Consider the following 27,807-nt stretch of genomic DNA (forward strand, 5'->3'; position numbering starts at 1 on the left):
AATTATGACTTCTGTGTAACTTGGATGCAACACATGTATTTAATCTTTCAAAGTGTTAGGTTACTTGTTAGAGTATTCTAAACAAATGTGATGGGAAACTTGTGTCAGTGGTGTCTCCTGTGTACACTAGAGCTGAAGGAAGCAATCTTGGTCTGAATTCACCATTTAACTTTTTTCAAAACCAGAATCATTCAACAGGTTCTTCAGGTTCTTTTGGTTTTAATTCTGTTGTTCAGTAATTACAAATGTTGAATTTTTAGGTCTAAAGAAACCTGTGGTGGCAGTGTTAAAAATTAATGCTCCATGTGCCAGTTCCTTCTTTGAAAGTGTAAGAAGGAAGTACCTAAAATACTATGGAAAGAAGCATGATGTGTATTTTTGAGCTGTCTGTCATCTGTGGTGTGGGTTCCTGGACTTGTGCAGTCCCTTCTAAAGTCAAAACCAACATTGTACAGTTTATCTTCAAACTCTACTTGTTAATTATTAAGGTCAATCCTGAGGAAATGCTGAGATAAGCTAAGATTTTTGCAGAAGTGTCTGAGATGTGATTTCTCACACAAAGCAGAATTTTGTGACAATAACTGAAAACATCTTTAATCTGAAGCAGGTGAATTAGCATCCAGCATGAATTGTTGGAGGAGGACCTGAAGTGATACAGGCTGAATGATGACATAGAGTTTGTTTGCCTTGGAACAGGTAGGGCAAGTTGAGGAGCCTTGATTTGCTATTGTGAATGGTTTGATATGGACACAGTTTTCTAAGGGGACGAGACCATTTTCTGTACAGATTGTCTGGGTTCAGGATGCAGCCTTGCAACCATTTAGAAACCCCTAAGTAAAAAAGTGGCAGAATAGAGGTTTTTCTAGGAAAAAAAGAGGAATTGCAATGGAGCGTCACTACAGGACCTGTGCACGTGTGTATTTCCATAGTGACTGTGGTGGGTGTTTCACGTGAATGGCTTTTCCAGCCATGACCTAGCTTTCCTTTGTGGAACTGGCTGTGGCATACAGCAGTGGCCGTGGAAGGGGACTGGTATGCAATAGCTTATAGCTGATAAAAGGCAGTGTTGATTACCCTATGCAGTGCAAAGAGTAGCAAGAGCTGACTATGTCAAAAGCTGTTTAGAATTGTTGAGAATCAACAGCTGATAACAAGCTTTGCATTTTGAAATTTAGCTGTTTAGGGTAACTGATGCTTTTAGCCGTGACTTTTGGAGCAAGCCACTGTGTCATGAAGGTGTCTGTGCTATCACACACAGTGGGTTCCCAGTTATAATTATGTCTTTTGTGCACTTTCTGTGACACATACCTCACAGTTAGTGCTGGCTGATGAAACAGGCAAAGTTTTGGCTACTTTCCTGCTGAATAGACTGTATGGCATTGCTGTGCCTGTTGGTGTACCAGCAGTGCTGTGTGGTGAAGGTGTTTAAGCACAATCTGGAGATAGTTTTGATAAGCAGTTCTAAACAAGTGTGGTATGCATTGCTTGGAGGATGTTACTTTTGAACAGAACTTTAGGTTCCACCCAGCTGGGAAAGTGAGCTGTCTTGCAAGTCTAATTGTTGTGGCAGAGGTGTGCTTTTATCTCTAGGCTGGAACTGCAGTTGCTGCATATTGAGTACAGGGCTGCATTCAAAATCAACTTGGAAACTGAAACTGGCAAAGAATGCTGCAGTCCTTTTGAGAAGCATGTCTTGGACGGAGCATGTAGCACCCAAAATCTAAGACAATTATTGGCTTGTAGCTAGAATGAAGGTCAGTGACATTGACCTGTCACAGTGTTGCCTCTCTTTTCTAGCTGCACAGGCATGAGGTTGTTTTGGCAGAAAAAGCAGGGTGCTGCTTCTTTTGAGGCCGAGGAGGGGAGCCAGCATGGCTGGTAGGTTTGTGGAGAGAGGTACAGCAAGCACAGAGCCATGCACAGGCCTGGGAAAACCATCCTTTGCTCTCTGGGACTATGCACAGTGAGAAGAAGGCTGGGTCCGCCAGCCAGTGCAGTGATCCCATTCCTCCTGTTCTCTCCTGGAGGCACCTGGGAGGATGAGGGAGTTGTTCCAACTCAGAAACTATGTCTGCTGCTGTCCTTCCCAGAAGATGGAGAGGGCCTTACAAAGCATGTGCATCTTGGTATGGCATATGCAATTACTGAATGTCATGGTGAGTTATGGAATATTTGGAAGAGAAAAGTTCAGAGGAGAAGCAGCTGAGCCTGGAGCCCATGGTTTGGTTTGAACACACAAGCAGCTATGTGTAGCTACTGAGGAAACTCGGGACCTGCTTGCCAAAGCGCACCCCCACTTTTCCCAATATTGATCCCTAACTGCAACCAACAGGATGTGCTGATGCTGTCCTTGTGACATGCTGCCACCTCAGTTATAGCTGTTGTGTTCAGAAGTTACACCACCTTCTCTTTCCCTCCCCAGAATGTTCATTGTGTAGGTGTAGTGCTTGCTACAGGATTTAGCCCCACCCAAGATTTTGGAAGGGAAAGTTTATGCAAGGCTGGCATCACATATACATGGACTGGGTGTATATTGGCTTAGTATGGGTCTGTGTGTTTGGTTTTTGTTTTTTAGCTCAGGAACAAGGTGTGTGTGTTGGTTGTATCTCATAACTAGTGGTGTATTTTAAACGAACATAAGGAGCTCAGGGTATGTGCATTACTTTGAGTGTTAACACACTAGTGGTCACCTTGTAATTAAAATACTTGCAAAAAGAAAGTATTCCTTTCCCCCCACCCTTTCAATGAAACACAAAGCTGTGTGCACACAACATGTATCCGTGATGAATAAGAGTTCATGCAACTAATACTTTCACATACCATTGTGGGTCAGGGCTAATGTTGCCATAGGAACGATAGTACTGAAAATTCAGTGGTGTATGGTTATAAGCTATTTTTTTTTATTTTCAGAAATAGTAATGAAACTTTAATTTCATTATTTTAATATTAATGAATGTTTTTATTTAATGTACAGAAACGTTACTATGCCAAAGAAAAATTACTGTGTATATCTGTCTTCTCAGTATGCAAATGTATCTGTTCAGGGAGGAAAAAAGAAAGGTGGTGTATGTACAAGCTGCATGTGGGAGTGAAATATGTTCTCCATCTAGTGCTTAGTGTCATTACACTATCAATGGATGAATGATTTCCAGCACAAGACTTGGTGCTTTTACTATATTCATTTATCTAAGATGTTTAACCTCCACTAGCATCCAAAGGGGAAGGCTGGGCAAACATCCTCTCACAGGGAGCTGGGAGAGGACGTTAGTGAGATGTCACTTTGATGGGGTGACTGATTTCGAAAATACTTGTTTAAAGGCTTAATTTTTATGTAGTGATCCTCTTCTAAGCAGGCATCATGTGAACATAAACCAGACTACTATACATTTTAGCAGAGCATAGGCAGTAGCTGCTGCAGTCCTTGTTGAATTTGGATTTTTAGTTTCTCCATCTTTGACCTCATTAAGTGACTGAGGTTTTTAGCCCTAGTGTAAAAGATGGTTTGTGGGTTGTTTCAGTAGGTACCAATAGTGCCCTCTGACAGGGGTAACCTGCACAGCCCTTACCAACTCGTGACCATGGAGGGAGACTCCAGCCCTGTTTGGGAAGGCAGAGAGGTTTGCAGAAAGGCAGAGGTGGTGTTGCTGTGGCGTGCCAATGCCGAGTATATGCTTCACAAAAGGAGCTGGATTTAACATGTATTTGGTGGATTGGAAGAGTGATGATAGCTTTGACTGAAACCGGTACCACTAGTGCTGTGTGGAACCAGTCATTTGCTTTCCTCTTAGGTTCAGCCTATAAGACATGGAGAACTCTGGCTCAGAGGGTGAATTGTTAGTTTCCTCTAGAAATACCTAGACAAGTGATAGTACTATACTGTAGTATCTCTAGTATCTAACTAGAGCAGTGAACTCTAAAGCAGATTTGCCTTCAAACACTTTCCCTAAACCAGTCCATCTCATACTGTTATTTTTCTGTTATCATACGGCTTTGGTGGCCAGGGATTTTTCCTTGCTGAAATAATTGATTTTCCACAACGGCAAAATTCTCAGTTGGCTTTGAATTTAGGGTACTTATAATCATATAGAACAGCTTAGCAATTCCTAAATTGTTCTTAAATAGAACAATTCCAACCTTTTTCCAGGAAAGGTATGGTGTATGTATCTATGTATCTATACACCTGTGCCAGCTGTTCCTATATGTGGTGTGAAACTGTGATCGGTACATAGGTTGGTTGCAAACAAAAAGCCTTATCTTCCCCTATCACTTTTAAGGAAGAGTGAGAAATCTTGTGCACTGATTTAATATAAGGTTTTGTGTTAGTGCTGGGATTCTGATCTAAGACATTTTTAAGTCGGAGGAGACTGAAGCATTTTGGGAAAGAAGCAATGTCTGAACTTGTCAAATGAATGCATGGAAGGGAATGAGTTGGGATGGATGTCAAGCCAGAGCCTACCAGCATGTTCACAAAACTGTTGGTGCTCATCTTTCCAACATCTTGAGGTTTGGTTCCAAAAGAAACAGGGCTTGTGCAACTGCATTGTCTGGTGGTGCCATTTCCTTCCTTGGCAGCAGTTCAGCTTTTTGGCTGATTTCAGTAAAACTCAACCCAGAAATAGAGGTCTCAGTTATTTGCAACCACAAGAACTTAGTATGTTCAGGCTGCATAAAAAGGCTCCAGAGCCCTTTCCAAGATAAGGATATCCGTGGAGAGAATCTTCAGCGAAATGCCTTTCAAGCATTAGAAATCTCTGCAGAAACTAACACTTGAGAGACAAACCCATAAGAACACAAGTTTCACAAGTCTGGCTGCTCACTGCCATTGCTGTTTTGTAAGCATTACTTTCTGTAAAATAAAATGCTCTTCAAAGTCCATGGAGTAAAAGTTAGAAAATGTCAGCTCTGAAATAGCCTCAGCAAATTTTAATCCAGCTCTCTTTTGCCATATGCTGTAAGACATTTTTCTGTTATGGGAGCAATTACACTCTTGCCCTGTTCCCAAAGGGCCTGTGTCTCATTTGGTGAACAGAAGTATTTAATGAGCAGTGATCAGGTATTCAATATTTTGCTTTCCTTATTGTCCATTGGTGTTGCCTTGGGCCTTATTTATTATTAGTCCTTATTAAACACCGCTTCAAATACACAAATTGCTTGTTTTCTCATAAGCTTTTTACTCTCCGACTGGAATATTTAGAGAACACTGGTCCAACCCCTGGGAGTTGAGGGATGTGCTATCTTGTACCATATACTACTTCTTACCTGTAAAGCTGCTGCTTGGCTTTGACAGCTGCTTGAGACCCAGACTGCCAGATGGGACACTTGGGAGATGAATAATACTTGTCACTGGCTACCCTTGAAAATTGAAGTGATTGGCTAGTGTGATCCTTTATCTCTGCAGTAGAGGTAGGAGTAAAAGTGTTGATGAGGGCCATGTTTGCTAAACTGACAGTAACCACCTGCAAATGTGTGTCCCCCCAACGAGGTACTGAGTTAAGTTCCTGAATTTCAGAGGCCTTGCTGCAGAGCATATGGTTATTGGAGCTTTGTAATGAAAATGTTGATAGGTTCTTAATGAAAGATGGAAACCTCCTCCCTCTCACTCCTGTTTTTAATTTAGATTTTGTTTAACATCTATTTAACATCTTTAACATTACTATCAGTAATCTTTGGTCCAAGATTAAGCCTAGCATTTATAAACTACCCCAAATCAATGTGTGTTTTGATGATATTGATGTATCACTAATAATCTGAATAATAATGCCTTCTACAATGGAACTTGAAATGCCTTTCTTGTGCAAACTTCTTAATTTTATACCACTAGCTTACCAGTGTGCTACATGTAGCTCAGTTATTCCTGCTGTTTCCTGGCTCTTTAATCATAGACTCTACTTTGTGAGTAGAGTCTTCTACCTTCCAGAAATTTTAAGTTTAAAGTTGTGCTCCTTCAGACAAGAGGAGATGACCAGCAGGTCAGCTTGACTTTCAGACTTAACCCCGCCTTGGTCAGAAAGAGGGTCGGGCAAAGGGAATGCTGAGAGACCAGATAGCTCTTCAGTGTGACAGACCATGGTGTGCATTTGGGCAGTAGCTCTCTGTGATATTTATGAGGGCTCTGCATTGCCTAAAATCACAAGATAACTTGAAACACCATTTAAATGCCTTCTAACACCTTTGCATTTGTGGAGAGTTTAATTGGGCATGTTGGCTTTAATTTCCTGATTAACTATCAAACCTGCTTACAACATGACTAGCTGCTAAGTTGCAAGGTGCTGTCATAGTTTGCTAAATGGCATCTCAAATGCCATTGAAGAGCTCTGAGCACTTTCTTTGCTGCTGAGAATGAAGCAGGAGGTGGTTTTCATATCTTTTTTTTTCTTGTCCTGTCATAGCTACGTCAGTTATTGCAAAAGCTCCCGCCAAATAGCTATGCTGGCAAAAACCCTAATGAAGGTGCTGTGATAGCAGCTCAAAAGTTTTCCCTCTGGTGCAGATTTAATTCTATTTGGGAAACTGGTTTAAATTAAATCGGGCAAAAGAATGCTTTTGAGTGTATAAGCTCTGTCTCCTGTGAGGTTTTGCTGATAGGGTTGCACCAGCTAAAGCTTTTAAGTGCACAGAAGCCCAGAGAGAGCAAGAACTAACTTGCAGTCCTTAATATGGTGACTTACACTACTTTTTTTTCTTTTTTTTTTTTAATCAAAATCTTCACTGAAGAATTTTAGATATAACTTTTAATCTTGGAGCCAGTTCTTAGCTTTGTCATGTGATTTAGAGCAGAAGTCTCTATCTGAATGACTTATCACTTATAAGACCCTGCGTGTGATTGTGGCTTATTTTTTTTTCCTCTCCTCCCCTTTGTAAATAAACAGAGCAATAGAAAAACTGAACGGGTTTCAGCTTGAAAACTATTCCTTGAAAGTTGCATACATCCCTGATGAAATGGCAGCCCAGCAACCCCCGCAACAGCATCCCCAAGGAAGACGTGGATTTGGACAGCGGGGTCCTCCGAGGCAAGGGTCACCCAGTGCAACCACAAGGCAGAAACCACAGTCAGACGTTCCTCTGCGGATGCTGGTTCCCACGCAGTTTGTAGGAGCCATTATCGGGAAAGAAGGAGCGACAATCAGGAACATTACAAAACAGACTCAGTCCAAGTAAGTAATTTCACAGAACTGTAATTGTAAGATTTAAGACTGTGTCCTCATCTTCCATGTAAAGGGAAACTTGTAAAACTTCATAACCTGTGTGGTCAGAGAACAAATTAAAATAGCAGTGGATAGAAAATCTCTGGCAAGGTTTATTTAAGGACTGGCTTCTGTCCTTAACTTATGCTCACATCCTATCTGACTTGTTTCTTCCTTTTTTTAAAAACCATGAAATTAGGCAGTGCTAATAGGATGGTGCTTGAGGCCAGGGAGTTTGCTTACAGATGTACTAATAAGATTCTTGCTCAAAAAGTGGAAGTGAAAGAGCTGTAATATGTTGGTCTGTGGGACATACAGTCAGTGTGGTGATGCATCCAAGTCTTTTAAGTGTTCTATCTTTAGTTTAATTTAGGGCATTCTGAGGTCTTATACATGTTTTAGTTGGGGGGGATAACCTCTTTATCTCCTCTCACTGCCCCTTATACCTCATCTGCATGTACTTCTGGTGAATACACTTGGTGCTATCAAGCTGCAGACCACGTCAAAACACAGAGTAAGAAAATGTATGGGAGGCAAAAAGCAAGCTGCCAAGTGACCTAAGAAGCTTAGAGCACTAGGATCTAGAGATGCTGGAGGAGATTTTCAGTGCATGTTAAATCCCTACCCACAAGGAAGGGCTTAGTGGGAGGTGGGGACCATATTCAAAGAATACTTCTAGGGTACCCCTACAAGCAGAGAATGAAAGATGCTGTCTTCAGCAGTACACCCTGTATGAGCCTCTGGCTCTAGTTACAACAGGCAGGACCTAGAAATGAGGTGTATGAGGGTGGAGTGGCTACAGTTTTGAGAGCAGTTAATGAGGATAAGGGAGTCCTCTCTAATTACACTCCCACCCTCCCAGCAAGCAGGCTCCCCCCCTTCTGCCCCCAACTCCAGGATTATCATCATGATGCTACTCCCAACCTCTCATTAGTGTGTTGTAACCCAGGAGACTATTTGCTGTGTTTAATAACACAGGTTTAAGAGCTTTGTGGTGTCCTGACAAGACTTGGCTGTAGTTTGCCTATGGGTAACTAATTTTTTAGGTGAGATCTAAACCATCTAATTCCTGGACTATAAAAATCCTGAAAGACCAGCATAAGGAAAGTTTTTATCTCTTACAAGAAGGCTGGATTGAGAGGCAATAATTGCAGACTGCAAACTTTACGGTTTTCTGACTTCAAGAATGATGTTTTCATTGGTTTGGGGATAAAAAAGAAATGTCATCTAATTTCAGTTGCACCAAGGATTGCCATAGGCTTCTTAGAAAATGCTGCATTGTAAACCAAAGTAAATTTTCAATATCAAAAAGAACTGGAAAAAAAATAAAAGGGTTTATTGAAAAACAGCATGGCTGTTTCAGTTTGGAAACAGCTATTTATTTGGGGGAGAGGGGAGGAAGCAAAAAGCAGAAGTAGGAAGAGTATGTGACCCAAGTTATTGGCAGAGGACAAATAATATCCAAGGCATTATCTTGATGTGATCCTAATTAGTTATTGCAAAATTCCTAGAGATACATAAATGATAATGTACACTGAAGCTTGTAGTTTTAAAGTGGAGTTAGTAAAAGGTAATGTCAGGACAAACTTTCAGTTTAAAGCATAGGAAAGTAATCTTGAGGATGAATGCAAGCTCTACAATGCTACTTGCTAGCAGAGAAATGCTAGGAAACTGCTGCTGTGGTCATTAGAAAAGACAAGGTGGAACAAAGCCTGACTGTCCTGTAGCTGCACACTCAGTGACAGGGCTGGAGGAGTATTGGGAAAGCTTGATGAAATTTTGTCTTCACTGGTTTACAGTAGATTGTCTAACAGCTCCCCTGAACAACTTGAGGGGAGTTTGATGAGAAAAACAGATCCCAGTATCCACAAAGATGGGGTTTAGCTGGTAAAATCAGGGTAGGACAGGCTCTTTATAACATACACACACACAAAAAGCATTTGAGAGGTTTTGGTTGTATACTTTACAGAATTAAGCCACTTACATGTCGTCAGTGTTAGCTCAAAATTAATTAGCTTTATGAGAGTTGAAAATATGCAAGGCTTAATGTATAGTACATGGTTATAGTTAGTGCTTTTCTTTCTAGAATTGATATTCATCGTAAAGAGAATGCAGGTGCTGCTGAGAAACCAATTACCATCCACTCAACTCCTGAAGGCTGCTCAACGGCTTGTAAAATTATTATGGAGATCATGCAAAAGGAAGCTCAAGATACTAAATTGTGAGTAAAAGGCATTTCATGGTGGAAGCATTAAAAATTCTGAATTCTTGTTGACTCTATTTAAAGAAGTAGTCTTTAAAAACCATTAACAAGTGAATTTTTGTTGCTGTTATCCACATTTGAGTAGGTAAAGAAAGGAACCAAGACTTTTCTTCTTTAGGACAGTCTACTTGTTTAATTAGTCCCAGAATACATCAATGTTTTCAGCCATAGCCTGGCTGTGATTTTAAGGTGAACTAGAGCAAATACTGAAGTTTCTTGAGCAACTAATAGCTTTTAATCAGAGTCAGTATAACAAGTTGTGAGTGCTCACTGAAAGCTTTAAGATATATTTCTTCCTTCCCAACAGCTCTTGCTACTTCAGTCTGAGCTTTAGCAGGTATGAAGCTGTAGATCATAGTGCTGAAATGTGCATTGCACTTGGACTCGTTCTGCATTTAGTATAAACATGTGTAAGTAGATGGGAGTCGTAGACAATTCTATGAAATTTATCCATAACATGCAGAAAAACTTGGTCTCCAAAAATCTCACTGGATGTAACCTCCATTACAGTACAGAAGAAATTCCCTTGAAGATATTGGCACATAACAACTTTGTTGGCAGACTGATTGGCAAAGAAGGAAGAAACCTGAAGAAAATTGAACAGGACACAGATACTAAAATCACGATATCTCCGTAAGTTTTTGGTGGCATAATCTTTTGGTGAGATGTCTCAGATAGCGATGCTGCTCTGATACGTTCAGGTACAGGGTTCTTATAGAAATGTATGTTTTGAAGGCTGAGATAACAGCCTTTCTGAGGCCTTTTTATAATGTGGATTAAACTGTTACTTAAGCTCAGTTACGTTTAATGTAAACAGTGTGTCTTCATTGTAAACTAAGTCAAGAGCAAGCCTAAAAATAACATAGGCTATGTAGAGCCTGTGTTAGACTATTTTAAGTGTCAGTTGTTTTTAACATATTATACCATATGTAATGATGAGTGTTTGAAACTATAAGTCTGGATGAGTTCTGAGCTATGTGTGAAAATGAAACTAGTGATGTTTTAGTTCCTGGTACAGATTAAATTTTTGGACGAGGGGAAGGAAATAAAGTAAATGAATACTGCAGAGAGTAATTTTAGTAGCAGTTCTGTCCCTCTTGGCCACTAGCAGCCAAACGGGGATAGGTTGACTAGTAAGCTTCAAAGTAACAGCTTTTGGTCTCCAAGCTTGTGAAGGTAACTGAGACTTGTTCAGATTTAGCTGAGATTAAACAAGAGTTTTCACCTTCACTGGAAATCTGCACCTCACTGATTAAATCAACATCTCTGTAGAAGCTTGGCTGTTAATAGTAGTTTTACTGTGGTGCAGTGTCTTCAGAGAACCTCCTGTTCTGAATAATGAGTACTCTGGTGTGAACTTTCAAGCATCTGAACCCACCATGGACTTAGGTTTTAGCAAGAAAGGATGAGAATAAGGCTTATAAACTGTAGGAAAGAGAAAATTTGGAAGACAGATGAAGATCTAGGAAGACGTTGTGAGTACATGCAGGAGACTAAAGGTGTACTGCAGAAAGAGTCTTGAAGGCAAGGAAGCTAAGAGTGAATGAGGTTCCTTAAAGAGAGGGAATTGAACTGGGTGGAAGAAGCTGAGACATTTCTGAAGATATGTAAATGATAATGGAATTAGTCAGATGAAAAGTGAATCAATTGGAGAAAAAGAACCCAAATAAGTGTTTCAATAATAGGTTTTGTAAGACCAGCATGCTTTCTTAAATGTGTTGGCACAAACATTTTGTTTGTAGACAGTACACAGACTGTTCATGTCCTTTCTTAAAAGGGGGGGGGGGGGAGGGAGAAATGTACAGGATAAATGGGATAATGGTCTTCCTTCCATGAAACCCACTTGTCTTTACTGATGATGACACAAATAACACTGTCTAGAAACACTTGGAGTATTTTTAATTTAGCAAGTTAATGATTTATTTGCATTAAAATCATGGCATCAAGATTATACTTATGCTATGCCTGGAATTGCCCCATTAAGTTGCCTGGTTTGACTGCTGTGTAAAAGAGAGCATATGTGCCCATTTATTCTGTTTTGTCTAATTAGTCTTTCTCCTGATCTCTTCATTTAGGCTTTTTGGTAAGCTTGTTCATAAAGTTAAAGGCAGCTGGTTTGGGAAAGTGTTTCCTCTCTTCTTTGGGGTGTTTTCCACCACTTTCTTTCCTGAGGCAGTAACTCAGTGCTCACACAGTGGAAACTTAAGGATTGCCTTGTGGATGCATTTCATGCTTGCTGCTGCTTGACTAAGATGCTCAGGTTGCCACGCTGCCTGCTGTGCAAGAAAGCAAGCCTTGCATGCTTCTTTCTTTCTCCTTCCTGCCATGGGCCTCCCTGCTCTGCCTGCATTTTGCTCTGTTTTCTTTCTTTTATCCTTTCTTCTTCTTGTCCTCACCCGTTCAACTCACATTTCCTCAGTACATGGATATGCCATGGCTTCCCAGACGGTTTCTTCCACTTTGCCATAGTAGGCCAGTGTTTGAATAAAGAACTAGTTTACTGTGGTGACCCTTTCACTTTCCCTGAGGAGTCACTAGTGTTTTGCAGCAAATGTTAACTTGCACACAGCTTTTGGTTTTCCCCTTAGGAGGATTTGGAGGCTCTCCTGCAGTTTCACTGAGGGTTGGGCTTTTTTCCCCCTCCTTCCTTCAGGGATTCACAGTTTTTCTCAAGAAAAGAAAGTTTCCTGTGTATTTCTGGGATGTCTAAAACTGTCTGAAGCCCTGCCTTTGTTGGCAGGGTTGGTGTGGAGAGCGAAGCTGAGGGGTGCTGCACTGCTCTGTAGCTCATGTTCTTGCAGAGTGTGATGGTTTCCATCTTGTGTTGCACCTAAGCACATATCAAGCATCTGATGGCAAACCTCAATGTGGTGTTTTTTGTTGCATTTGCTGTGGGGACAGAGTTTCTCCAGATTCTCTGAGAACTGTCTGAGGCCTGTTATGAATTGGTACTGTGCTCTTTGGAGAGCAAACATGACATGCTTGGAGGTCACCACCCTCAGATGATAAACCTGGATTACTCTCTGCTGTTTGCTAATTACCTGTACTTCTGTTTCATTTGCAGATTGCAGGACTTGACACTCTATAATCCGGAAAGGACCATTACAGTTAAAGGCAGTATTGAAACTTGTGCCAAGGCTGAGGAAGAAATTATGAAGAAAATCAGGGAGTCCTATGAAAATGATATTGCTGCTATGAATGTGAGTTGTCTTGTGGCATGGGCCCTTTCTGGAGCTAGAGCCATGGAAAGGTGTGAGAGGCCTCGAGAGGTCACCTGGCCCAGCAGTCAGTTGCTCAGTATAGGGCCTGCTTCAAAGTTAAATGAGGCTATGTAGGGACTTGTCCCCTCTTGAACGTCTCCATGGGTAGAATGCCCATAGTCTCTCTGGGCAGCCTGTGTCCTGTCTCATTGCTCTCATGGTGAAAAGTCTTTCCTAGTATCACAACAGAACTTCTCTGTTGCAGCCTCTCTCTGTTGCATCTTGCATTAATTGCTGGCACTTGGGTGAGGGTTTTTATTATTTATGTATGAATGTTAATGAAGGCTTTTTCTAATTTGTTTTGAGTAAGGGAACTGAGAAATTAATTTAGATTGAGGAAATGAATGAGCATTTCACTTCTTGTTGCAAAAGCCAAAAGGAATGTGGTTTTATGCACTGTTGTGGTTTATGTGTTCTAATTTGCATATGTTGTGTCTTCACCCAGTGTCTTCATTTTCAAAGCACAACAGCATAAAGAAAGGTATCTCCAGCTCTTGAAAAAGTAACTTAAGAAGGCTTTATTCAAGTTTTTCTTGATATAGATGATAAAGGCATTTAGTTACTCAAAGATGATTGGTGGTTATATAATAAAAAACCCACACCTTGTTAGTTTGCCAAAGTGTTACTAATGCATATTGAGAAATGATTGAGATTTTTTGATAAGCCATGAGGAGCTTTTTGTGTGTCCACATCTTATGGTCTAGACTCAGACTGGAAACACTGTTTTCAGTTTGCAGTGATCTCTGATTTTCTAGAAATGGCCATTCTTCATGGTTTTCCTGCTGGCTGCAGAGAACATTCTCCTTGCTTCTTTTCCTTCCCTCTCATCTTATAAGCACATTGCAGGACAGAAACTACACACGAGAATACAAGTATTTTATAGTGGTATATTTTTGCTTCATATTGTGAGCAGGAACACAAGGTGAGCTTCTGTTTGGCAAAGGTGTGGTAAGCAGAAAGCTACCTCTGTTACTGGATGGAGTTAAAATTCAGTTTGTAGGGATTATTAGGGTAGGTTTTCAACTGGTGAAATTTGGGGATATTTTGGTGTCTCATGATTTGCTCATGCTGATGGCTTGAGATGGTGTCAGTCTCTAGCTGAGGTATTTCTGAATCATAGTCATTTTATTGGACAATAATCTGGAAAAGTGGAAAGGGGTACTGACAGATTTTGTATCGTGGACCACAAATGCTTCCTACTGCATGATGCTGCCACTTCTCTCAGGTGTGGTCAAGCAACAGACATAAACTTTATACTTGATGCTTTTGCAGTAAATGTTGGGGTTATCTCTCTTCATCTCTTGCAAGACATGGGAGGAAAAATATATAGGAGGGAGAATGGGGTTTTACTGCGGCATATACACCCAAGTGTATGAGAAGTCAGAACGTGTGCATGGGCTTTCTGTTTCTACAGACTGTCTTTTTTAGTATAAAGCCAAAATTACTATCTTATTTATCTAATAATCTTGTTCACTCTGGAAGCAAATACCACTATTGCCAGATTTTCTTGCTGTAAAGTTTGTAATGTTTTTCACTGGATAAACTGTATCAAGTGATTCCCAGCTGCTTTTCCCACTATGTGTTTTTAAAGTTACTGGTCTGTGCATGTGTCAGGGTTTGAAGCAGAGTCCTTGGGGTAATGGAAATGAATTTCTTTCTTCTTTCTAAATAACATACTGACATCTCTTAAGAGGTTAATAGCCTGTGCCAACCACAATCCTGATTAAATTAGTAACCAGGATTGTAAATCTTAAACAACTCTTTTGCCTTTGCAGCTTCAAGCACATTTAATTCCTGGATTAAATCTGAATGCCTTGGGTCTGTTCCCACCTTCTTCTTCAGGAATACCACCTCCTGCAGTGAGTGTTGCCTCTGCTGCTGCTGCTGCTTCATATCCACCATTTGGGGTAAGGGAATCTCTGACTTTTGATGGTTAGTGGATGGTGATACTAATCCGTACAATGCTGCTGTTCAAAACTATTCAGTTTGCTGTATTTTTGCCCCAGAGATCTGGGAATTGTGTTGTGAGTTTTCTAAATGTTGTTGGTCTTCCTGCTTGTACATAGGAAATATTTCCTGTGGCTGCTATTGGGAAGAGGCACTCGTTGGTCATTTAGTGAAATGCTCAGTGAAACCAGAAAAGGGTGATTCTTAGAAAAGTGTGTTAGATCCTGTTTTCTAGAGGATTTGAATTATTACAGAAAAATCTCATATAAAACCGAATTTAAAAATTGCTGGAATTTGCTATTAATGTTAGTCTGCAATAGTATTCCTGTTGATATGGAAGGAAAAAAAATGGTCTTGTCATAAAATAGGGATCTCTTTGTAGCTAAAATCTGTTTGGATGTAGTAGTTTTATAAATGTACAAGCACTGTTGAGTGTAGTATTGCTGTATATATAGGATTTCAGTTACCTGGATTGATCTCCAGAAACCTGTGATTTACTTGTCACATTACTCTCTAAGAAATACATGAAAAGAATTCAATAGGATCTTATTCAGATCAAGTGCTGATTAGTAATCATAAATTAGGTCTTTTGCTAAGAGTAAAAGATAGTTATTGTATTGGAAAGCTCCAGAGCCTTTCTGGAAAGAGGTGGTGCTCTGCTATTGAAGAAAAGACAACCTCATTACACAGAGGATAATTTTTCATCTCTTTGCTATGGTGGGTGTTAGCAGCTCAATGGAAGATGAATTTTCAAAATGAACTTGTAGCAGGTGGATGACAGAGCTTTACAAGCTCTGACGTGGCTGACTTTGCCCCCTTCTTTGCTCAACAGTGACATCTAGAGAGCTAAGTCTGGGACTCTTCATGAACTAGAAAAGTGAAAAATGCGGCACAGCACACTGAACTTTATCAGATAACTCAAGTGGGTCTACATATATATTGCACTAAAGGGTAGTTGTTGCCTAACCATTTTTCCCAGAGGAAGCAGCCAAGAAAATGTCACTGCAAGGAACAGGAAAAAATCCACACTCGCATCATTGTTTGTGGGAATGAACAAGTTGGGTGTTATGAATGTATGGTAAACTAAATGGAGTATAATAGCGGCTTTATCAGGAAAAAGTGCTCGAATGAAAACTACAATGCAATATGTTGATACTCCGTTATTTTACTGCTAATAGGGGTGCCTCTATTTAGGACAGTTTTTCTCTCCTTCAAAGTCCCTCTGAACTTTGATTTCAGAGTAGCGGTCTGAAAAATACAGGTTTTTGCTTAATTATATTGTGTAAAGTGTCATCTGTAGTAATGGGTTGCCGCAATTTATTCTTTTTTTAAGAGAAACTAGGGGTGATTCCTTAACAGTATCTAACTTTCTTTAGTGGTAATGAAAAGTCTAGCTTTTTCTTTCTTTTTTTTTCACTCCAGATGTGTGAACTGTTTTGCTGTTCTTGAGATTTATACTACAAACCTACAGTTCTGTCCCTCACTTGGTTTATTTTCATTTCACATTTTGTTGTGGTTCTTTATTGCTTTTGCTTTAAACATGCACCTAAACAGTGCATGTTAAATAAGATTTAAATCCGTAACTTAAACTTCTTCCTGTCTGTCCCTCTGTTGCTAGTGCACCTTTTCCCCCACCCCAGTTACACCTTTTTTTGTCCTGCTAGGATCTCTGGCAGTTTTGTGGCTTCTGAAAACAGGATAGTGGCAACAGCTGGAAAATGGCATCAGGAAACTACTGTCCTTGTGTAAAAGTGTAGAAGCATTGCAGGTGGAAGAACCACACTGTCTGAGCTGTCTCTTGCTCCTGTTCATCCTGTATGCTCAGTCCTCTGAATAAGCTACCACTGCAGATAGTCTAGAAGTATGAGAAGCTGACATGCAAAAAAAGGGGGATAAAATTTAGCTTTTTTTTTTTTTTTGAGGTTGTCTTGGTACCAAAACAGCCTCTAAATGTGATACTAAGGGCTTCTGAAATACATGCATGGACAACTGAAACTATCTCACCTTTTCTTACTTACTTCTGACCTTGGTTGGAAAAAGAGCAGGTGGTTTTGTGAGCTTCAGGCAAGTCAGCCCCTCTGATTACTTGGAGTAGCTGTCTCTCACTGGGGAGAGGAAACAGAAGTATGAGTTTATCTTTTAATGGCTGTGATTTTCCAGACAATAAAGTTTCCATAGTTTATTCTTTTTTCACTCTATTTTACAAAGACTTTTAAATCGTGTTTGTGCATGAAGTTAGTTTCTGTAATGTCTGAGTTTTATGCCTCTTAATCATTCTTTTTTTCCTCTACCAGAAGGATTTTTAAGACAGTGATTAGATAAGGTATAGGGACATGTAGAAGTAGAAAGCAAAAGAAAAGAGCTGTCTACATTTTGAAGAAGAAATGGAAACAATTTGAAAGGCTGAAGGCAGCTGCAGGGTGGGATCTAGGAGAGCTCATAAGGGATTTAAAAACAAAATTAGTAAAGAATAATCTGTGTAAGTAAAAGAGGCTTCAGGGAAAGAAGGTCTTAGAAGCATTAATAAAGAAATCACAGGGAGACTTTATGTCCATTCAGCTATGAGCTATTAATTACTAAGTTCCTTGTTCTGGCAAAAGCATTTGGGTGACTCAAGTCCCTTGAGCTTGTTTTGAGTGGATGTTCTTGTACGCTTGGGAGCACTGGTTAGCTGGCACTGAGGATATCCCTTTCAGGCAGCTGGAAATCCTTTCTGAAAGTGCTGCTGGCATCAGGGTGTAAGAAGTGAATCTTGCTTATTTTTGCCAGTGAAAATTCTGCCTTCTGCTCAGGGCTGGACACAAATGGCTCTTCCCTGTCCCCTGTTTAGCTGAGCAAAGGTGTGTTCCTCGGCAATTTCAACTGCACTGTTAACAGGGGCCTCGTGGCATCTAATGTCATTGAAGTCTTTTTATGAATGCATGCTTACAAACCATACAGTGCTCACTGGGACCCCACTATGATGTGCTTGAGGGTTATGAAGCTGTTGTTTTAATATCTTTGTATGAACACTTTCTTCACCTTGTTGTGGGGATGAACTCAAAAATGGCTCTCCTTTGGGTCAGAAGAGGTAGGTGGGTGAGATTTCTGCATTTGCAGAAGAGTTTCCATATGGACCTGATCCCTTATATGTACTATTTTCTCATGACAAGGTGTTGCTGTGACCTTGTAGGACTTGTTCCCAAAGAAACTGAGGTGTCATCTGAGTTATTGAAACAAGTGTCTGTCACATTCCTGAGGCTGCTTTTTCATATGGGTGGAAAGAGAAGAATCTGCGTAGTAAACAGATCTAGGATTTTGTTATATTGCTAGAGCTTGAAGTGACAGGTCTGAACACTCATATATTCAGCCGTAGCCAAGTATTCCTAAAATGGAGTATTCAGGAACTTGGGAATGAGTAATTAGATAAGCTTAGCTGTGTTAACATGAGCTTTGTGATGCTTCATCCTATCCCTCTTCGTGCAATGCTTTTTAAGTCGTTTTTGACAAGAGCATAAACACTGTTATCCAGCTGCTACAGAAATAGTCTAGTGTCACAAACTTTGGAGATGGTGACGTTATCAAACGCTGGTTTGTGTTTAATGTCTTGGACTGGGTCATGTTCAGAAGAACAATTTCCATGTGACTGAGATACTTTGTTCTCAATGTTCCATCTCCATGATGCTTCACAATGGTGTGTAACACCAATGTCTTATTGTGTGGAACCTCCTCTCATCTAACCTAATGAGATTCAGTTTCTGTCTCACTAAGAACCTGATTGTTGCTTTACCCTTTGTCCTGGCAGTGGAGTCTATACAGGAAGGCACAGACTGGCTTTGTCCTTGTCTGTGTACAGGTATAATAAACGTGTGTGCGCATCCACTGCACGTGGCTAACAGAGTCTGAGTGCTGCACCCAGTGCAGGCTAGCCATTCAATTATTTATATTTAGCTATCACTAGTAATAATTCTTTATGCTGCATCTGTATAATTTGTTTGCAAAGTTCAAGCTCTGTTTGCCTGCTTAAAGCGCTCACTTCTGCGTAGCTATTTAAAATGGGTGCAATGGAATCACGTATTGTCTTGATTCCTCAATTTTCCTGTCTTTTTGCAGAAACCAACATCTGTATACTTTTCTCTGGCCTCCTAAAATGCAAGCAAATGGGAACATGTGGGAATCATTGAAATATTTTAAGGTTTAATGGAAATGTAGGACTTAAGAAATGTCTCAGTTAGTAATATCAGGAGCTAAAAAGTCTTTTTACTGTCAAATGGGCATGATATTCTCTTATGATCCTGGTAATATGATGGAATTAATGGGGCTTTTTTATGAATATGTGCCCTGGTGTGAGCAAACTTAACTCTGCACTGAAATGCTTGTGTGTGTCGCAGTTCTGAAACAGTCACAGATAGTTTTGTTAGCCTGCCCACTGTCACTCGGGATGAGCATCATGACCTGAGCACCTGCGCAAAGAATGGGGATTTGTACGAGTACAGTAAGATTCTGCAGAAGTAGATATGCCCAGTGCTTACGTTTTCCAGAAGAGATGTTACCACAAAAAAATGTTTTGGAAAGTATGTCAGCCAAACTGCTTCAGATGTGGTGTTTTACTGCTCAAAGCTGTCTTGATGAAGTCATTGCTTCTGTCTTCTGAGCTCTGGGGAAAATATACACATAGTTGTCTCCCAAGAATAGAAGCTTGTTCCCATGCAACACTGAAGATTTTAAAGCTCCAATCAAATGAGAAATCTTTGTCTTAAAGTTTGACTGTGCAGTCATGCAATAAAACCACCTAGCTCAACCACTGGGGTTAAGTGGGTAGCACTCTTTTTATAATTGAAAATATGTGTGTTTAGTTGTAAATCTGACTGCATTGCTTTTGTAGCCTTTGGGTCAGAAATTTGGCATCCCAAGGGTAGGCTAACTTGTGGGGAGCTCATCCTGCACTTCAGTGTCCTGAAACAGGGTGCTAGAATTAATTCACTTGCTATCTATTGCATGGCACATATACTGGATTGTATAGGAAGGTAAGAAGTATAGACACTTTTCTTCCTCAAGAGGAGTTGATGCTGGTTGGACTCCTGCATCTGTAAGGTCCTGTAAGAGATGGCTGAACTGCTGCATGAAAGTTAGCTAAGAGATGTGCCTGTGCTTGCAGTAGGACTGCTTTCTCTACTGGTCCTTTTGCATAACAGTTGTAGCTTCTTGAGTCTCTACCCTCAAAAAGTACTCTTTCTAACCTTTTCTTGAGTGTCACAATTAATTTTTAGGTTATGTGATGTGCATATAAGCTTCTAGGAAGCGAAGGGGAAAGGGTGTGGGGGGGATAGGTAGTTTCCTACAGTAAACAAAACAAGAGATCAAGCCACTCTTTTTCTGATCACAAAAAAACATCTTGGGCAACTAGGCTGATAGGTTGCTTTGCTTTATTCTTTTTGCCATCTCCTGAAGCTTTTTGTTGCAGGTGAGGAATATGTCAATGGAAAACTTCCTCCTTAAAAGATGTGGTCAAGAAAGAGATTCCTTCTTTATTCTCCAGTAATTTTCTTAAACAATAATAGTAAAGAAGAGATCTTCAATATCACATAGATGTAAGAGAAGAAATAACTGTACTGTGCTTTTGGCAGGAAAGGAAAGTAATTTAAAATGAAAAATTGGTTCATTGAGGGCCTTCATTTGATGCCCTGAGACAAGGAAGAGGAAAAACTGTCCTATGTTTCCAGGTATTGACTCTTAATCAGTGGCATTTTGGGCTCTTTTGGATGTCTGGGTTTGAAAGGATTAGCTCCTGCAACTATTACACCTAAGCTACTCAGGGTAGCAATGTATGTATACCTATAACGTGTGTAGTTGTAAGTGGCTTTGCCCTAATTTGGCTAGCTTGTTAAGCAGTAGATTTTGTGAGTAGCTGTCCTACAGCCAAAAGAGGATGTGGTTTTGTGGGGTGAAGAAAGATTTGCCAGTGTTTGTGCAAAATGGTTTTATATCAATGAAATGAAAACCATACATGTGCAAGCACACACAATGTTGATGAGAGCATTATAGGACAACAGCATTGACTGTAAAAACCTACTACCAGCTAATTAGGCTTCTTTTGAAGCTTCTAACCTCAATGCCTTGAATATACCTTTCCTGCTGCTTAGTTTCTTAAAATCATTAATGATGTATTTTTTGATAGCTAAGATGTTTGCTCCATGGTACATAACATTGTGGGATTGTTCTGACCCATGGAGAAAAAGGTTGGTCCTCCCACTGCCTCAAAGTCTTCTGCTCCTACCATGCTGTGTTGGCAGGGAGCCACATCCGGAGTAATCAGAAACTATTCTGCCTCTGGAGATGGACTGGCCCCCAGTGAGGGAAGCAGAAATGCAGTTGGCACTGTGTGATGTACAAAGATCTGGCAAGATTACAGTTGGTATGGTTCTTTTTTCCTGAGGTGTTGAAGCCTCCAGTTATTCTTAATAGCTCTTTCCACAGTTCTGAGGTTGTCAGAATGCAAATAGGATCGCCCACTGACTAGTAATGCACACTTTAAAAATGAAAACGGCTTCTTCCTCGCTGCAGGTTTGAGTACATGTGATATTTATACTTCCTTGGGACAAGAGAGAAGAATTTTTGTTGGTACCATGCTACCAGATTCTTGTCATGGGAAGAAGATTTAATTGGTGTTCCCTTGAACATCGCAGACTCCCAAACTCTAATTACCAGGCTCAGCATCTTCTGGATGTTAAAGTAAATAGGAAATTTAATTCCTTAAGGTGCCAGATAATATTTACTTACTAGACTGTGCTGATCTCCTTCAGGCCAGAAACAAAAATAGGTCAAGTCCTCATTCTGGTGTACTTGGCTCCATCTCTGGTTGGTTTGTTCATTAAACATAATGGAAAAATAAGCGACCTTTCTGTGTTTTCACAACCTGTTTTCCTTGCAGCTGCCAAGGAATCTGAGCAGTGCCTCTGTAAACCAGAACTGATGAATACCTGTATCTTTTCAAAGCCACACATTTCCTGGGCAGCTTCTAAGAGTTTGGAGTACCCATGTGGCTGGTGTGTCACAGCTGTGATTTTTGAAGTAGAAATGTTTCTATATGTTTGCAGTGTTGCAACACCAAATACCTATGTTTACTGCTTGTGAATGACCAGCAAAATTCTTGCTTACGTAGTTTCACAATCTGTTCCTTATGTTGATTCCTGCTTTTGGCTGTCTATTCAGAATAAAAGGTGGCAGATTGCATTTTTTGGCATTGTGGCCAATCAGATTTTGCAAAAACAAAAAGTTCATGCCATGTTCAGAAATATGTCAGACCTGTTCCTGCTTGTGAAATGCCTTATAACCAACCTGCCAGAAAATATTCCTTCTCTGCTTCTGTGTTTTCTACCCCCTCATTCCTGGCTTAGGATTTCATGTTGGAAACACTTCTGATAGGTGCGGTCCTGTTAGTGACTTCTAGTACTCTGAGGAGATCCTTGTGGCTTGCCAGGTAGAAGACAATGGTGATGAAAAGTACTGAAGTTGAGAGCCAAGAAGTGAAGTGAGTCGTAGTACTAAGTGGGATGATTTTAGTAACATTTCACATAAGGTACTGACCACTGTGTAATAACCAGCTGTGTCTGAGTTTCAGGTGTTGAAATGCAGTAGTCCCAGGTTGGAAATGCAGACAGGGGTTATCTGTTATGTTTTCAACCAAGGGGAGAGGACCAGCTTAGGTGGCTGGACAAAGGGCTCCCTCCAGGACAATGTGCTTTCTGGGTGTCCAGGACTGTTGGGGGGGGGGGGGGGGGGGGGGGGATCACAGGTGTAGCTGCATGGCTTTTCCATGAGCTGATTACCTCAGAAAGGCTCATACTCTTGGTTCATCTAGTGACAGAAGTGCTTCTTTGGTCATGCAGCAGTAATGCCTGCAGGCTGAGGGGGAGCCAGCTCTGCTCTGAACACAGCAGACATTCATCAGCCACCAGCTTAGGGATCTTGATGGCTGAAGGAGGTGGCACAAAGATCTCCTGGCCACACTAGAAGGCTGCTGCAAGTGTTATGTTGAAGCTGCTGTGGGGGAGTTCCATGTTGTACTTGGAAATCCTTCCCACCACCCCTCTGCTTCTTGCATCAATCTGGGATGAAGATGAAGCCCTGGGTGGATGGTGGCAATATAGCTTGTGCATGGGAAAACGGGTGATGCTTCAGGGTGTCTGGAGGAAAGTTAAAAATACACATTGCTGCTATTCATTTATGTTTTCCTAACTCTTGAATGATCAAATTGAGCAGTAAAGAACTCTGTTACCTTCTGTGTATATAGTCCTGGCTTTTCAGGGAGTGAATGTGGCAGGAAAATTCTAACAGCATGGGCTTAAATTAGTTCTAAGTAAAGCCAGAAAGCTTGGAGGCTGGGAGGAGGTGAAGCTTCACTTTAACCTACACTGGCAGCACTAATCTAGCTGATGTAAAAGATTGTGACCCCAAGAGGTATTTACAAGGATGTTGTAAAACTGTTGATCATGTCAGATGTATCTACCAAGACTTTAAATAGGTTTTCCTTAATGAGCCTCTTGTTTCCAACAAAGGCTTAAACTTTTAGTGTCACTATTGGAAAATGAATACATTAGAATTTCTTTCACTGGTGTCAAAAGCTTATTCTTTATTAATGCATTGAATCCTACTGGAATGTGTTCAAGGATACTTGGCTTAAAGTTGGTTTCCCCTTGCTGCAAGTTTTCATTACTAAATAAATAAGAGCATTTAGCATAGCTGTAGGCCAGGATAATTCTTCACAGTGCATTGCAAAAACGTGGTTTAAATTTTGGCTTTGGGTCTGGTAGGGGGTTTGAATAAAACGATACCTCATTTCCTGGCAAAACTTAGGGTATTCTGAAGACCAAGTGAGTCATCTGTAACTCTGCCTTGCCCTGGTGACGGTGATCCTGGCAGTTAGGTAGGGGAATAATGGCAAAAGAGAATTTAATGCAGTCATCTATTAGCTGTGTGTTTACTTTACACAGTGGATTTGTTTACTGTTTAAAAACAAAGAACCACCAGTAATCTACTAGGCTAGATGGTAGCCAAACATTGGCTGAGAATGTTCCATGAAGGCTTAAAATAGCTTTTAATTATTTCCCTCGCAGCTAAAAAAAATTATGCTGGCTAGAAATGGATAACATGACTTTGTGACTTAAAATAAATGTCTTGTTCTAAGGTAATTCATTTGCAATGCATTTAGAGTAAATGAAAACATGTACTGGAGATGCATAATGGGCATAGAAACCAGCAAAGATCTGATTCTGTTCCCATTGATGTCTGGCACAAAATCCTATTTACTTCAGTGGGTACAGTATTTTTAAAGATTTACAGCCTTATCCCAAATGTTGCCATGGATTTACCAACCACATGCGTTTGATGGAGCAAGGGGTCTATGGAGACACTTAAAAACATGACTGGAAAAAAAATTGTACTGTTGGCAGGCTTGCAGAAAAAGACTGAGATTAATGCTGAAGTTAATATGAGGGACATAAATGACAAACATGTCCCCTTACCAGCCCTGCAGTGGGTGAGATCACACGCTCATAGTGACTGGGGAAGCTGTGGACTGATCAGGCAGCAACATCAGATGAAAGAAAGAGGGGTTTGTCTTGGGGAAAAACAGAGGAGGCAAAACTTTTATGTCTGTGTGTTTGTTGATTTTTTGGGGGTTTTTTTTGGGTTGGGGGGGGGGAGGGTGGGTGTTAAATTGTTATTTATTTATTTTTAAGTATGATTTCCCAAATGCAGTGTCTACTTCCCCAACTCTGGTGGTTTCAGACCTACTTTTTTTTTACCTCCCACGATCCTCGTCTGAAGAATCATAGCTTCATTTTTCTGAGTCTTCATTCTTGCATGGCTGTGCGTTGGCTGTTATGCAAGTGCAAGATGAGGAGGAATGCTTTTCCTTCTGATGACCTACTGGGTAAGGGAAAAAGCTCTCCTTCCTGTGTATGATTTTGAGCAGTTTGTAGGACTGATGCGCCAGGCCTTGGCAGAAGTGTTACAGTAAGCTTATTCCAAGGGCACCATGTTGGTGCTCTACAGATCTTTTGCAAGCAAAAGTTGCAGAAATAAGAGTGAATCTGCATTTTTTTCTTGGCTGCAAGTCCTCAGCTTGTAGCTCTCCTGTGGACCAGTAGCTCTTGTGTAGGGGAGGGCATGGGGCAATATCCCAAGGAGGGGAAGAGCCTCACCACAGCCGAGGCTCTGAAAACTAAGAAATGACTGCTCTGCTAAGCCAGTTTGCAAAGAGTAAACTATAACATGGGTAGGGATGACAGCAGAGAAGTGATACTCCTAGGAAAGTCTTCTGTGTAGGGCTGTGCAGTCTAGTTGGAGCGAAGGGAACCATCCTGATGGTACCTGCAGCGCAGGGGCTCTAGGGGAGCCCAGTAGTGTAATAGGGAAGCAGCCAGTGGTTACAGGATTTAGTAATAAAAGAGGCTAGGTCTTGGATGGAGGTGGTGGGAATTTAAAAGAGAAACCCTTGGCATGGTATGTTAGGCTAGGGACAGATGGCTGGTGTTCAGGGACTTGCAGGAGGTATGGAAGGAGGTGTATCCAAGCTGCCACAGGAAAAACCGTTGGAATAGACTAAAATGTTAGAGCTACTGGTGTGCAGAAGCAGTTGCTTAGCTTCATCCAATGGAGTAGGTTAATTTACGTCTCTGTGTTAGATCACTGTTTTCAACCCTGATTTGAATGAGCAAGCAGGAAATCTGATTCAAGTTGACTTATCAAGTTTTACATCGTACTTTAGTTACCTTTCTGAAAGCCTTAGTGTAGTCTGTGCCACCACAGCTACCCTTTGCTAACATAGTGAATATATTTAAACAAGTAGGCAGTTTACCATTTGCTTTGGTTAATGTATTTTTTCCATTTTCTGTTAAAAAATGAGTGGTCTTTTTCTTATTTTTGATTAGTTTTCACTTTCTGATTTTCATCAGGCTACATTTGGGTCGAAATTGGAATCCAATTAATGAACAAAACCAGCATTTAAAATTGTTTTTATTAGGTAAATGTGCTGAGTATAGATGAAAAATGCTTATCAAGCCTTGTTTGTGTCTAAAGCATACTGACTTTTGGAGAAACAAAGCAAGTATTATCGACTGCTTATGAGCTGAATTAATTGTTTCTGGCCACTGTGCTTTTCAGGAATCTGCTTCTTAGAACTAAGAAATCTTGTTTCTGAATTTTGGTTTCTGGACGTTGGTTTTCCTTTATTTAATTCTGAGAAATAAGTTCTCCATCTGAGTCAACATCCTGGTGTTGAATTGTGTGTCCCTGCTACATGAGACACAACTTCTCTCCCCGGAGAGAGTCCTCTCGCTCCATGGCCCAGAAGTGTGTGTAGCTTGCCTTATGTTGTTTGGACCTTTGGACCTGCTCAGTGTTAGGGTGGACTAGTCCTGAGCTTGTCCCACAAATATTGCTAGGGCAGAAGAGGTGGTGTGTGTATCACAGACCTCTGAGACAGTTACTTGTGAATTGTGGTGGATGTATGGACCATCCATCTTGAAGAACCTTGGTTACATATTTAATGGATTTATTTTTTCACATGTATCTGTCAGTTCCCAGGGCTGGGCTGGTTTTGAATAAACTATTATGTGGTGAGAAAATAAAGTGAATGGGGAAGAGGGCAAAATTGCACAGAATTCTCCATATACAGGAAACCTTACTGTTGTCAAAATTACTGATTAATTCTATGACTTAATGAACTTTACAACTCCAGTTCTTCAACATTTAGACCAAAAAGTATTGAAGTTTGTAAGTATACCATGAAGGCCTTTAAAATTTTGAAGCAAAAAAGAGGAATTGCCTGATGCTTTCTAGAGTCATTACAGACAGATATTCTCCAGGAGAGATACGTATATAGAGATATACATTTTAGTTTTTAAATTTTAAGTTAAGCAAACTTGGCCTTGTTATGGGACTGAACGTTGAAGCTCAGATTTCACAGTGGGAAATCAGCTTCCTAAATTTAGTACATCTAGCATATGTTTAAGATCTAGGAATCTATTTCTGATATAATTCATACTCAAAGTTCCTGGAAAGCTCTATGACTTATGTGGCATGGCATGGGGAAGATTAAATTATAGCTGATTTTCTTCCATCTTAAGATCCCCAGAAGCATCTGGAAGATTGATGGGTGGTGTAGTCATTGCATTATGTTTTGATGTGTTTCTTTTGGAGGACAGTCTTCCAGTAAATACAAAAGGATTTTAAAATTACTGTGGGTAAGAAGGTGGACAGATAATAAATCGACCTTGGTGTTGTTATACTCTCTTAAAAGCTTTAGCTAGACTTCATTTCTGCCAGAAGGGAAAAAAAAAAAAGCTGTTGTGTTTGATGTTCATGCTTTAAAACAAATCCAACAGTGTGGGGTTTTGAGTGGTTAAAAATCACTGTGGGTAAGGAAATTGAAGTAATTTCTCTAAATCCTGCATGATGTTATACTGGAGATTTTAGAATCAGAATAGCTAGGGTTGGAAAGGACCTTAAGATCATCAAGTTCCAATTTGGTTATTTACACGTGCCACTGTGCTTCTGCTGGCAAGAACCTGAGAAATGACAATGTAGACACAGTTCCCTATCAACAGATTCTCCACTGCTCCCTAATAAACACAGATTACTATTACTCCAGAACAGAAGTTTAACATTAAAGAGCCTCTCCCCAAAATAATGATAAAGTCCTTTAGGAAAAAAAGAAGTTGAAATGCATCAACAAGTCAAAACTGTGAGGAGGGATGGGGAGAGAGGGCTACAGTGAGCTGATTGTACATCTTCTGTCTTCCATTGCCTTTGCTGCCCATGTTCCATGTTTAAGGGTGAGGCAGCACAAAGGAATTTCAGTGGTGAATTGAATCTAGCCAAGAAAGTGGCTTCAAATCAAGCTTTGGTAAGAGGAGAGGAAAACTGCTGCAGGCAGATGAGCAACAGAGGGAAGGCAGGGACTATCTGCAAAAAATATAATGAAGTTTGATTCGTTCCTATGGTAGCGAAATTTCTGGAGGTGGGTTCAGGTAGAAGTTGTGCAAATTCTTGAAAATTGAGTCAAGTTGTATGTTTTGTTTGTAGCAGTGTTATGTAACTTAGCTGGGGAGTTTGTGTGTGTTAGCTCAAATCCTAACTGGAAGAGAGTGGCTGGAGTTGCACTTGGGAG

General features: G+C 40.5%; 1 protein-coding gene across 2 annotated transcripts in view; it reads left to right on the top strand.

The window, feature by feature from the left end:
* The window catches only part of IGF2BP3 (insulin like growth factor 2 mRNA binding protein 3), a 115,047-nt gene that overhangs the window by 71,947 nt on the left and 15,293 nt on the right, over positions 1–27,807 (top strand). For both annotated transcript variants that reach the window (XM_034063376.1, XM_034063380.1), the window contains 5 exons: positions 6,870–7,154; positions 9,271–9,405; positions 9,958–10,080; positions 12,512–12,647; positions 14,483–14,614. In XM_034063376.1, the coding sequence (XP_033919267.1) occupies positions 6,870–7,154; positions 9,271–9,405; positions 9,958–10,080; positions 12,512–12,647; positions 14,483–14,614 (811 nt within the window). The remainder of the gene's footprint in view (positions 1–6,869; positions 7,155–9,270; positions 9,406–9,957; positions 10,081–12,511; positions 12,648–14,482; positions 14,615–27,807) is intronic.

The sequence above is a fragment of the Melopsittacus undulatus genome, chromosome 1 (assembly GCF_012275295.1).
Source record: "Melopsittacus undulatus isolate bMelUnd1 chromosome 1, bMelUnd1.mat.Z, whole genome shotgun sequence".
Classification (NCBI taxonomy): Eukaryota; Metazoa; Chordata; class Aves; order Psittaciformes; family Psittaculidae; genus Melopsittacus; species Melopsittacus undulatus.